The following is an 11,928-nucleotide window of genomic DNA, read 5'->3' as shown; positions in this document are numbered from 1 at the left end:
CCAGCCCTGCTGTCACTCTGCCCCTGCCCCCTGCTCCCAGTGTTCCCAGTAAAGCTTCCCAGTTAAACCCAGCCCAGTTCATGGGGGCACTGGGGAGGGACTTGGGGGGACCCCACGGCGGGGCCGGCACTGGGCAGGGAGGGCGGGTCCAGGTGGGGAACACTGCCTGCTGCGGGTCTGCCCGGCAACTGGTGAGTCATCAGCCCCGCTCGCTCTCATTGGCTGACTCTTCTCCACCGCGTTCTCTCATTGGCTGAGGAGAGGCCCGGCAGTGCAGAGAAGGAACGGGAGAGATCCCGCCCCGAGCACCGGCACGGGGACAACAGACCCGGCCTGGGCACAGGGAGGGAATTTATTACCAACCAAACTACGGCAGCACCAGGAGAAGGGAAAGAAATCCCTCCAGCACCTTCCCCCAGCCAACGGGGATCACCCACAACAGGGTTATCCACCATGGAGAGACGGGGACATACGAGTTTAGACCAAAGCCAATTTTATTGAGTGTACCAGGTGTTTATACAGGGATTTACTTGTATGGTGCTTATAGAGGGCTCTGTTTTTGGTAACAATTTCCCATTGGTTACACATTCTTCGTGACATCCAGTAACCTGGGAACATTTATCTTATCACAAACACTCGCACCATTTTTTCTGGTCACTTCTTGCCCAGGGAGACTTAAACTGTGTCTGTGTCTCCCACAGTTTCTGCTCAGTCAGGCCTCAGATATCGGGCCCCTTTATCAGCTCCATTGCTTTACTCTCTGTTTTATTCCCCATACGGGGACACCAGGGCTCTGCCCAACGGGGGTCACTGGGGATCATCCAGCCCGGATCCTCCCATGGGGGATGGAGATGCAGCAGCACACCAAGCTCTTCCCTCACTCTCTTCCCTCACTCCAAGCTCTTCCCTCACTCAGGGCACTCACAGGGCTTCCCTTAGTGGTGCCTCCGTTGGTGTTAGGTCAAGTTTGAGATCTGTGAAAAGCTCTTCCCACACTCCCCACACTTGTAGGGCCTCTCCCCAGTGTGGATGCGCCGGTGCACAGTGAGATTGGAGTTTTCCTTGAAGCCCTTCCCACAGTCGGGGCAGCGGTAGGGCCTCTCCTCTGTGTGAATCCGCTCATGTCTGAGGACATCAGAGCTGGTGTGAAACCTCTTCCCACACTGGGGACATTCGTAGGGCCTCTCCCCGGTGTGGATGCGCTGGTGTGCTCGCAGGTATGAGCTCCACCCAAAGCTCTTCCCACATTCCAAGCACTCGTAGGGCCGTTCCCCAGTGTGGACCACCTGGTGCTTGATCAGGCCAGACCTGTCTATGAAGCTCTTCCCACACTTCCCACACTCGTAGGGCCTCTGCCCGGTGTGGATGCGCTGGTGCATGGTGAGGCTGGAGTTTTCCTTGAAGCCCTTCCCGCAGTCGGGGCAGCGGTAGGGCCTCTCCTCTGTGTGAATCCGCTCATGTAGGAGGAGATGGGAGCTTCTCTGAAACCTCTTCCCACACTCCCCACACTCGTAGGGCCTCTCCCCAGTGTGGATGCGCTGGTGTGCTCGCAGGTGTGAGCTCCACCCAAAGCTCTTCCCACATTCCAAGCACTCGTAGGGCCGTTCCCCAGTGTGGATCACCATGTGCCGGACCAGGTCCGAGCTGTCTCTGAGGCTCTTCCCACACTTCCCACACTCGTAGGGCCTCTCCCCAGTGTGGATCCTCTGGTGCCGGATCAGGTGGCAGCTCCAGCTGAAACCCTTCCCACATTCCAAGCACTTGTGGGGCTTCTCCCTGCCATGAGGCTTCTGCACCAGCTCCGAGCTCCGCCTGGATCTCCGCCCGCCTTCCTGGCTCAGGGGGGCTCTTTCCTCCCCGCAGCTCCCTGGGCTGGGTTTGCAGCTCCTCCTCCTGCAGCATCTCCGGGGCTTTTCCTCCTCCTCCATCCAGCCACGCCCTGGAAATGACAAATCCTGGTTTGAGGGAAAAACAAGAGAAGAGCACCTTGGACTGGAGGTTCCTCCTTGCCCAAGTTCATCTCAGGAAGTCATTGGGAATCTTGTGTCTGTAAGAACCTCCAAAACACGAAGTTCCAGCCCAAAAATCCCACAAACTTCAAGACACAGATGAAGCTCAGAAACACCAAGATTCACCCCGTGAAGATCGTGGATCCATCTCCATAGTCACCTGCTGCATGTGGGGGGAGCAGCGCTCCTGGGGCTGGGGGGAGGCTGCAGACACAGGGAGGGGTGGAACCTTCTGCTGCTTCCTCTTTCTGCTCCTTCTCCTCCTCCTCCTGTGTCTTTGCTCTTCCTCACACTCCTCCTCCTCTTGCTATTCCTCCTTCTCCTGCACAATCCCACCCTCTCCTGCCACCTGAATCGTTTGACCATTCTGTTCCTCAAGCCTGCTTCTCCTTCCCTTCTCCTCCTGCCCCCAGGCCCAGCACCCACTGCCGGCTCCCTCTTCCCCCCACACCCACAGCATCCCAGCGCAGGGGCAGGGATGGAGCTGGGGCAGGTCGGGCTGGGGCAGCGCTGGGCTCTCGGCCGCTCCCGCCCGCACTCGGTCCCCACTGCAGCCGCTCCCGCCAGGACAGCGCGGGGGGGCCCGGCCTTGGCGCTGCCCCACTCCCACCTCCCCAAATTCCCCTCGCGGGGCCATGGGGCCGAGGGGGGGGCGCAGGTGGGTCCAGGTGGGGAATGCTGAGATAACTTTAAGAGTGGGTCCCCAAGAAGAAGAATTGGAATTTGTGGTAGACACAGGGGCAAAAAGAACCTTTATGTTAAATATTCCAAAAGGTTATAGTGTAAGCAAAGATACTGTAAAAGTAACAGGACCAAAAGGAGAGAGTTTCACAGTACCCATTATTAAAAATGTGGCAATAGAGGGAGAAACTAGATTTTGGATGAGGGATGTTTTCTTGGTCCCAGGGGCAGGTAGCAATTTATTGGGACGAGATTTACAAGTGAAATTAGGAATAGGGGTTGATCCAAAAGATGGGAAGATGACAGCTAGACTTTTAAAACTAGGCCAGGAGGATGGAAGAAGAATTAACAAGGAAGTTTGGGCTGGGGAGGGAAATAGGGGAAGATTAAATATTGACCCCATAAAGATTACAATTGAGGAAAAAAAAATTGTCCCATACGTGTACGGCAGTATCCTGTATCTTTAGAAGGACGGGAATGTTTAAAGCCAGTAATAGAAGGACTAATAAAGGATGGGACATTAGAACCTTGTATGTCTCCCCATAATACCCCAATACTCCCAGTAAAGAAGCCTGATGGGAGCTATAGACTGGTACAAGCCTTAAGGGAGGTTAACAAAAGAACTCAGACCCGCTATCCAGTGGTACCAAATCCTTATACTCTTTTCAGTAAAAGTTCCTCCCCAGCATCAGTGGTTTAGTGTAGTGGACCTTAAAGATGCCTTTTGGGCTTGCCCATTAGCCCAGGAGAGCAAGTAATCTTTGCTTTTGAATGGAAGGACCCACTAACTGGGAGAAAACAGAAATTAAGATGGACAAAACTACCACAGGGGTTTACAGAATCCTCAAACTTATTTGGACAAGCTTTAGAAACAATACTACAAACTTTCCCCACTCCCCCTGGAATACAAGTTATCTAATGCATTGATGATCTTTTACTTTCTGGGAAAGCTGAAGCTGAAGTTAGAGAGGCTACTATAAAGCTTTTGAATTTTCTTGGGGAAAAAGGATTAAAGGTATCAAAAGGGAAGCTGCAATTTGTAGAATCAGAGGTAAAATATCTTGGACACTTGATTAGGAAGGGTAGTTGAAAGCTCAACCCAGAATGAAACACAGGGATTCTATCCCTTCCCCCTCCCCCTTCAAAGGGGGAAATCAGAAAGCTACTCAGATTATTTGGATATTATAAATTGTGGATTGAAGGATATACACAGGCAGTAAAATTTTTGAATAAAAAAATTGACAGAGGGAAATGATATAAAATGGACCAAAAAGGATAATGAAAAACTGAAGAGAGCCTGACAGAGGAATGGTTGAACGACAAGGGACATGATACTGTAAAATTAATCCAAATAGGGAGGGCTACGTGACTGCTGCAAAGTTCGCATGGCCCTGAAGAGTAGATGGTGTGCAGAAAGCAGGATATTGAAACTGCTTGGTATGTAGAAGTAGATAGAGAAGAACAAAGGGGTACTAAGCTGTTCTAACTGCAAGGCCAGCTGGACAGGCATGTATCGATCATAAAGATACTTTTAAGATAATAGTACAAGTCACATAGCAACCAATCATGAGCTCGGCTTTTGCAATAGGTATGAGCTAATTAACGAACATATATAAACTGTGTAATCTGTTACAATAAACTGAGACTTGATGATCATGATATCATGAGTCTTGTCTCCCGCGGCATTCCCTCTAACAAAAAACTAAGAAAAATGAAGTTAAAACTAGCCCCAATATCAACTTTAAGCTTACCTGCACTAGCAAAACCCTTTCATCTGTATGTAAATGAAGAAAAGGGGGTAGCTCATAGGGTTTTGTTTCCAGAGTGGGGAGGAGTCAAGAGACCCATGGCTTATTTATCAAAGATGTGGGATCCAGTAAATCAAGGCTGGTCAGTGTGTATTCAAGCTATAGCAGCTTCTGCAATCCTGGTAGAGGAAAGTCGTAAACTGACTTTTGGAGGTAAATTAATTGTGTACTAAATTTCTTCCAATTTGCATTGTGATTTTTATCTTGAAATACATAATTTACTGTACTCTAGGATTGAAAAACTAGTTTACAGCTGTGACATAGCAAAACCTGCTATTAATTTGAGTCAATGCAGGCTGTTCAATCAAGTGTTCTCAGTGTGTAAAGTTAAACTAAAGGTAACACCAGCTGCTTGGTAGGTCAATGAGAAACATTTTTCCTTCCAACCAGTCCTTTTTCAAGTACCCAAATGTATTTTGCTTTCTTAGTTTTTTTGTTTTCTTTGTTTGTTAGTTTTTCTGGAAGTGCTAACTACTTGCAGTGCATCTAGAACAGCAATTCAAGTTGTGCATACAAAACACTTGTAAAAAAATAGGGCTCATTTTTTCCCACAATGGGAGGTGGCTACATATAGAAAAAGGAAACCTACAAAGCTAGATGAAGACAAATTTCAGTATCTTCTACTGTAAACTGTTAATTTGTTACTTTCAGCATCACAGTGGGTGTGTGACACACACATATGAAAAAGATGGTGAGGGAGATCTCTGTTTACTACAGTTTCCTATTTCTTTGATGAGTTAGAGAGCTATGAAGCAATTGTGATTCCTTGTGTGGATTACCCAGGCCTGCAGGGAGGGCTTGGCCATGATTCCCTCTGTGCTGCAGGCAGCCCTGCAGCGTGGCAGCAGTGGCTTGCCTCTGGTGAGTTTGCAGGCAGGGTGCTCCAGCACTGCAGTGCTCAGGGGCAGTTTCCTATTTTGACATCAAAGTTTAAATTCAGGAGTGCCTCTTCCCATCCAGTTATTGTTTGTACCGTAGAAACCTCTTCAGAGAGTGTTTCCTGGCAGTCAAAAAGAGAGTATTGCAGAGATAAATTCCTTACTTGCCATCTCCCCCAGTGTATCCACATTTTGTCTATTCCCTCTTCAAATTATAGATTGGTAAAACTCATGCTCTGTGTCCTCAGATGCCCTTCCCAAATCAAACCTTGGCTTCTTTGCAAATTATATTGCATGAACAAGGATTGCCTTAAATTTTTTAGTGCAGGCAAGGTCACTTTGGAAGTAAGTTGTGGTTTACCTTGTTCCTACAACCCTTTCAAGCTTGTGAATGGAAAATTGTGACAGCAAAATAAGTCTTTAGTTTTAGCACTGTCAGCTGTGGGTAGCTGGTAGCCCTTGGTGGAGGGTGCTGTGAATTACAGGCCTGCAGAACACACATAACAAAAGTAATTTAATTTGTAAGGAAGTTGAAAAAGGGGGGAGAGGTGATTGGCAGACTCACCTCTCCAGGATGTAGGATTAATGTTAGAAAGTGGACTGATATTGGAATGTGGATGTTGAAATTTTGAAGAGAGAAAAAGAGAGCGAAAGAGAGAGAAAGGGAGAAAGAAAAAGAGACAGAGAGGGAGAGCGAAATACACCCCAAAGTCCCCATACCGTCGCTATCTGTGAGTTCTCCCCCATTCCTGCTAGACAGAGTGACAACAAGGGGAGGGGAGTGACAAGGACAGAGCCAAAACCAAAGCTGTGAAAAACAGGGAGAGCGAGACCACCAATACAGATAAGATCAAAGCAGAGATAGCTGACTCTACAATGTGGTTTATTTTTTTAAACAAGACTTCTTTTTTTTCCTTCTGATTTTTGTTGTGGAGCAAAGGAGGGTTTTGCTCTGAAGAATGGGTCTGTAAGACTAAAACAGTTAGATGTTGCCTAAAAAGCAAAAAACCAAGAGATGTGATACATCTTGTGTTAAATTTGGGCTAGTCTTTTTTTAACTACTTATAGCTCACAGGAAGAAGAATTGGCCTCTGCAGGAATTAGCACAGCTGGATACAAGAAGAAGAAGCAGCTATAGAAAAAGTTTGTAGTTAAACCCAGAAAGTTTTGAAGAAAACTAATGGTAAAAGTTAATGCAGTATTGTTTTTCTTTTAACACTGTGCTATTAAGAAGTCCTTTCCAGATACCAATGAAGCAGCAATCCCAACCATGGAAAAGAGGGTGAATTCATGACAGGAAAATAAAAGAATTTGTGAAGAAACGTGAGGAATGGACTATCACATCTAAACTGGGTGATACCAAACTGACTTTCAACCAGGACTGGGTGGTAATGGTTTGGGAAGACCCACATGATCCAAGGCAGGTACAAAGAATAACACCTAACTGAGAAATAAGGCGAAGCTTGCATCACTGGTTCTAAGCCCTGCCTGAATAAGCCCTGAGACGCCTCCGACACCTCCTTGGCAGAGGAACACTGCCACTTCAAACAGGAGGATCGGGAGTGTTTGAGTCAAAGAGTTCTTATAGTCTGGCCTTAGCCTGTGACTTGTACAGGGAAGAAAGGAAATTGCCATCAGTGCTATGCTGTATACTTTATTTGATTCATCCCAATACTGGACACACTAGCTGGGTTACAAGTGAATGTTCAAATTATGGGAATAATTGGTGTTATAGTTCACAAAATCTATGTTCTCGTTGCAAGAGGTATCAGTACTGAATCAATCCCCTAGACAGAGAGAACCCAAACCAACTGAAGTAATAACTCTGTTTTGTAGATGGGAATTATCAGTGCCTGTGGACTGAGAGATACCTGAGGAATGGTGGGAAACCACAGTTAAAAGGTGTCAAAAACAATTTGCCTGGAAATGAGTAAAAAAGGAGTGACAAGGGAAACAGAGGGCAAGCCTGGATTGAGCACTGTACTCACCAGCGAGAAGATCACACGTACCTGCTGTGGGCAGCAACCCCACAGGCAGGGGAGGTGGGGGTATAAGCCATGCCAGACCTCTGTCATTCCTGTTTCTGTCTCTCATTTGTTGTCTTTTCCCTTCTGAGATAGCATCAAGATCGTGTCACAAATGCTACAGAAAGTGTTACATGGAAAGAAACCAAAGTTCCTTTTGGTTACACACACCCATGTCAACAGCCACTGTTATAACCCATCCAAATTAAGTACCTGCAGGAAAAAGGGGGAAAATTATCACATTACAAAGAACTTAGGGAAAAGTAGTAATACTTGGGGCATGGAATGTCCAAAAGGAGAGAGATGGATTTGTTTTACATTTGATCTTAGAAATATAGTCCAAGATTCGGTAAAGAGACAATTAGTAAAAAACAAAGGTAAAAGAAGCACAGCAGTCTAGCTCTGTATTAACCCCAAATTATATCCTGAGTCATATTAAATGACTCCAAGCAGTTATAGAGAAGATAATAAACAAAGCTGCTCAGGCATTGGAATTAATATTGAGTCTGCAAAGCCAAACATCACCTGCAGTGTGTTAAAATATGTTGGCTGTATGCTATTTATTGGCTAAAGAATGGGGTGTACAGATTGTTGGAAATAGATGGCAATGAGGATGTCATCCTGGAAAAAAAAAAAGGATATCAGAAAAAAATTATGACCCAGGTATCAGTCCAAATATGGGAAAATAATGTTAAAAACTAGCAGGTGAGGTAATGTATTGAGAATGGGATGAAATTAGGAATTAGGATTCTTCCTTTTACGTGTTACAAGTGTTTTGACATTTCTTCTTTGTTTAATCCCATGTTTTATTTGATTACCAACAGAGTCCAAAGAATGCAAGAGGATAAGAAATATTGCTCAAAACAAATTAATTATAATGATTAAGAGGCGGGATTGTGAAAAATGCATATTTAAGATTGGCTTTTCGCAAATGTTACAATGAATAATATATATGTAATGTTAGAAAGTTATGCTGTATTAATTCCCTTACGTATTGTGTTAAGTGTAGTTTTAGGTTACAACATAATGTTAAAATAGAGATTATGTATGTGGGGGGAGTTTTCTTTTTAGGAATGAGATGCTCCCTTCGAAGAACACCTAAATCTTCCAAAGGAGAGGAATTTATGGCTTCTTATCAGAAGAAGATAATTTCTTCAGGCCTTGCTCAGACTTGAAGACACCAGGGGATTAAAGGAAATAGTTGAGATACAACAGAGTTTCTTGTTTAGAATAGAATGTGTGCATAACCATGAAGGATGTATGAATATGCAACAAGTGTATTGGTTTAAGGGTGATTCCTTTGTTCACAAGTCATGCTTTTCTTGGGACGTCCGTAATTCTTTGCTTTTTATTGTCTTGTAATTGTCCTAACTCCAAAATGTATTACTCTAATTGTATTATTATTTTTAAAACCATTTTATTATTATGATACTTATAAAATTTTAAAAACAAAATGATTGAAATTTTTCAAAATTTACAAAACTAGATGAGATTTAAAAGTGACCCTTTAACTCATAAACAATAAATAGATGATTTGAAGGGGAAAAAAAAAGCAGCAGGTTGTGGGGTGGGCACAAGTGAGGCTGCTGAAGGCTGCTGTGGAAGAGAAACTGCATTCCAGGCACCCAGGAGGAGCTTTAGAAATGCAAATTAACACTGCTGGGGCAAAGTGGGGACAATGTACCTGGCTCTTCTTGCCTGGGGCAGGAATTGGCTGATTCCCTCTGCCCCTCACCCCAAGCTCTGCCTGCTTGCACAGATGGAATCTGCACAGCTGAAGGCAGAGCCCATGCTGAGGATCTCTGACTCTGCAACAGAAATGGCTGAAGCTGCAAAGGGAAACAGCAAATGGAGAATGTTGGGAAAACTTCACTAAAATAAGGGGGGGATCATCCCTCTGCCCACTCCAACATCTGCTGTCACTGTCTGTGCTGTACAGGGTGTATCACAGCACTGGGCTTTTGCTATAGCAAGTTCAGGAGTAAGAAAAAAAATGATCAATTGATGCAGCCCCAGCTTGAGGGAGCACCCAAACGTGGGGAAAAGATGAAGGGGCACCAGAACAAATCCTACAACACCATGGACCAGCCCCTGGGAAACAAAATTATTTTGTGGAAAATGCATGTTATATGGCTCTGTGCAGACAGTTACTATATGTATTATGTTATATTGATTAGTTGTGCTGTATTAACATTTTAACAGTATGGTAAATGTAGCTTTAAGGAATGAGAACAACTAAATTCACTCTAGGAACACATAAATTGTCCAGACAAGAGGAATTTATGGTTTTCTTACTAGAAGTTAATTTCTTGTTAATTTCTGGAGGATGCCGTGGGGATTAAAAAAAACAGCTGACATACAACAGACAGAGTTTCTTGTTTGAAATAGAATGTATGCATAACCATGAAGGATATATGAATATGCAATAGTGTATTTTTTTAGGGGTGATTCCTTTATTCACAAGGTATGCTTGTTGTGGCTTAAGTGCCCAAGAGAGCATCCAGACATCTGTAAGTCTTTGTTTTTATTGTCATGCAATTGTCCTAACTCTAAATTTTTATTAGTCTAATTGTATTCCTTTTTTTTTAACCATTTTATTACTATTATACTTCTAATATTTTAAAAACCAAGTGATTGGCTTTTCTCACAAAATCATATCAGGAGACAGAGAACCCATTTATCATTTCAATGCCATAATTAGCTTACAAGCTGTCCTCGGAATAAGAACCAACCAGACAGCTCCAGCTCCTGACCTTCCTGCCGACCAAGCCATGAAATGAGGAACACAACATTTCACCAGGGGATGGGATCAGAATATCTGTGTGCAGAAAAAACAGGAGTCTGTGGAAAAGTAAATGACTCAAACTTATATTGGCAAAGAGATGACAAGAGAAAACTGCTAAAAAAGCTAACAAAGGAAATAGGAAAGCAGTTTATGTACTGGTCCAAACATGGAAAGAATGGAAATGAGAGACGGTTCCCCGGCTCCCCAGCAGACCAGGGGTTAAAGGAATGCTGCTTCTCCTCTTCTGTGCTGCAGCAACTCTCATCTTTTTACCATGCTCCACACCTTGGCAGTGCAGCTCATCCAGCAGCTGAGCCAGGGCATGCAGGTGGCAGCCAGGCCTCCTGATCCACAAACGGCTACAAAAAGACAGGGAATGAGGGCACCGAGAATAATCCCAAAACCAAAGAGGACCCGGGAAGGACAAAACAGAGTCAAGGAGTGAATCTGCCTGGAGATAGGGCCGGGCACTTGTAGAGAAGGAAGTAACGGGAGAAACTATCAGTTCCAATAAATGTTACAAGTTGACCCAGACAGCTGCTCAAAGTCCCGCTACATTCCCGAACTTCGAGGAGAAGAACAAAGACTTAACAGAGCCATGAATATCGGCTGTTCTACAAAAGGAGGGTGCACATTAACGAGGACAGGCTCCAGGCGCATCGGGAAGTCGGAACCTTCCAAGGAAATCAGCCGGTGGGCAAAGGCAGAGGGAGATGCGGCCGGGAAAATGAGGATAAAAAGGAGGCTGCGGACTACGAGCACGGCAGAGAGCGCACGGCAAATGCCCCACGGCCTCTGCCCCTGCTCGGCAATAAAGTCACTTTGACAGGACTCCTCGCTCTCCTCCGGGCACACGAACCTCCGGCGACGGGAATTTCCCCGCCCGCTCCCGGCCGCGGGGCAGCCCCTCTGTCCTACCCACAGCAGCCGGGCCGAGCCAGCGCTGCTCCGGCAGCGGCTCCTGCCCGGCCCCGGCGGGAAGGAGACCGCGGGCAGCCGCTCCCGCAGCGCCCTCAGCCCGGGGCCGGCACGGGCCGGACACGGCACCGGCGAGCCGCCGGAGCCCCCTGCCGCCCCCTCCGCCCGCAGCCAGCCCCGAGCCCCCGCAGAGCCCAGCGCGGCTCCCACCTGCGCCGGGGCCGCCTCCGAGCTCCGCCGCCGCCGCCTCACCGCGCTCCGGCCGCTGCCGCCGCTGCCGGGCCCGCACAGCCGCTCGGCCAATGGCGGCGCTGCGCGGCCACGGCCGCCCTCAGCCCGCCGCCGGGGCCGCGCCGCGCCCCGCTCCCACCAATCAGCGCGCCGCAACCGCGACTGACGGCACCGGCGGCCAATGGCAGCGAGCTCGGGGCGGGCTCTGCGCACGGCCCCGCCTCGCCCCGCGCTCTCGGCGCCCCCGGGCTGCGTGAGGGGAAAGCCGGAGATGAGGAACAGCCCCGGCACGGGCCCGGGCCGAGCCGGGATTGAGCTGCCCACACAAACAAACTTCTCCGCGCCTCCCGCCACGGCTTTCCCGGCCCTGCGCCTCCCGTGCCTCCGCCTCTGCGGGAAGCCCAGGAGCCTCACTTCTCCTGCCCCTCGTTAGCGCATCAGTGCTTCGCTTTGATTTCTCCCCTAAAGGGAAACCTGCCCAAAGCCCTGTGGGTGGGTGGGGCAGGGGAGAGATTTCTGTCAGAAAACTCCAAAGACTCGGAGCAGGAGAAGGAGAAGTCAGTGCAGAGCCTTAAATGCAGCTTTCCCCACGCC

General features: G+C 47.3%; 1 protein-coding gene across 1 annotated transcript; it reads right to left on the bottom strand.

The window, feature by feature from the left end:
• Nucleotides 1–428: 428 nt before the first annotated feature.
• LOC146764268 (uncharacterized) lies at nucleotides 429–11,390 on the bottom strand. Its single transcript, XM_085565297.1, has 2 exons — nucleotides 11,314–11,390; nucleotides 429–1,939 (listed from the first exon to the last, which is right to left on the bottom strand). Exon 2 carries the CDS (start codon nucleotides 1,926–1,928, stop codon nucleotides 957–959), a length of 972 nt encoding a protein of 323 aa, XP_085421423.1. The 5' UTR covers nucleotides 1,929–1,939; nucleotides 11,314–11,390; the 3' UTR covers nucleotides 429–956.
• Between the last annotated feature and the right edge of the window lie 538 nt (nucleotides 11,391–11,928).

This window comes from Lonchura striata, chromosome 35 (genome assembly GCF_050655825.1).
Source record: "Lonchura striata isolate lonStrDom1 chromosome 35, ASM5065582v1, whole genome shotgun sequence".
Classification (NCBI taxonomy): domain Eukaryota; kingdom Metazoa; phylum Chordata; class Aves; order Passeriformes; family Estrildidae; genus Lonchura; species Lonchura striata.
This window is presented reverse-complemented; position numbering and strand designations above follow the sequence as displayed.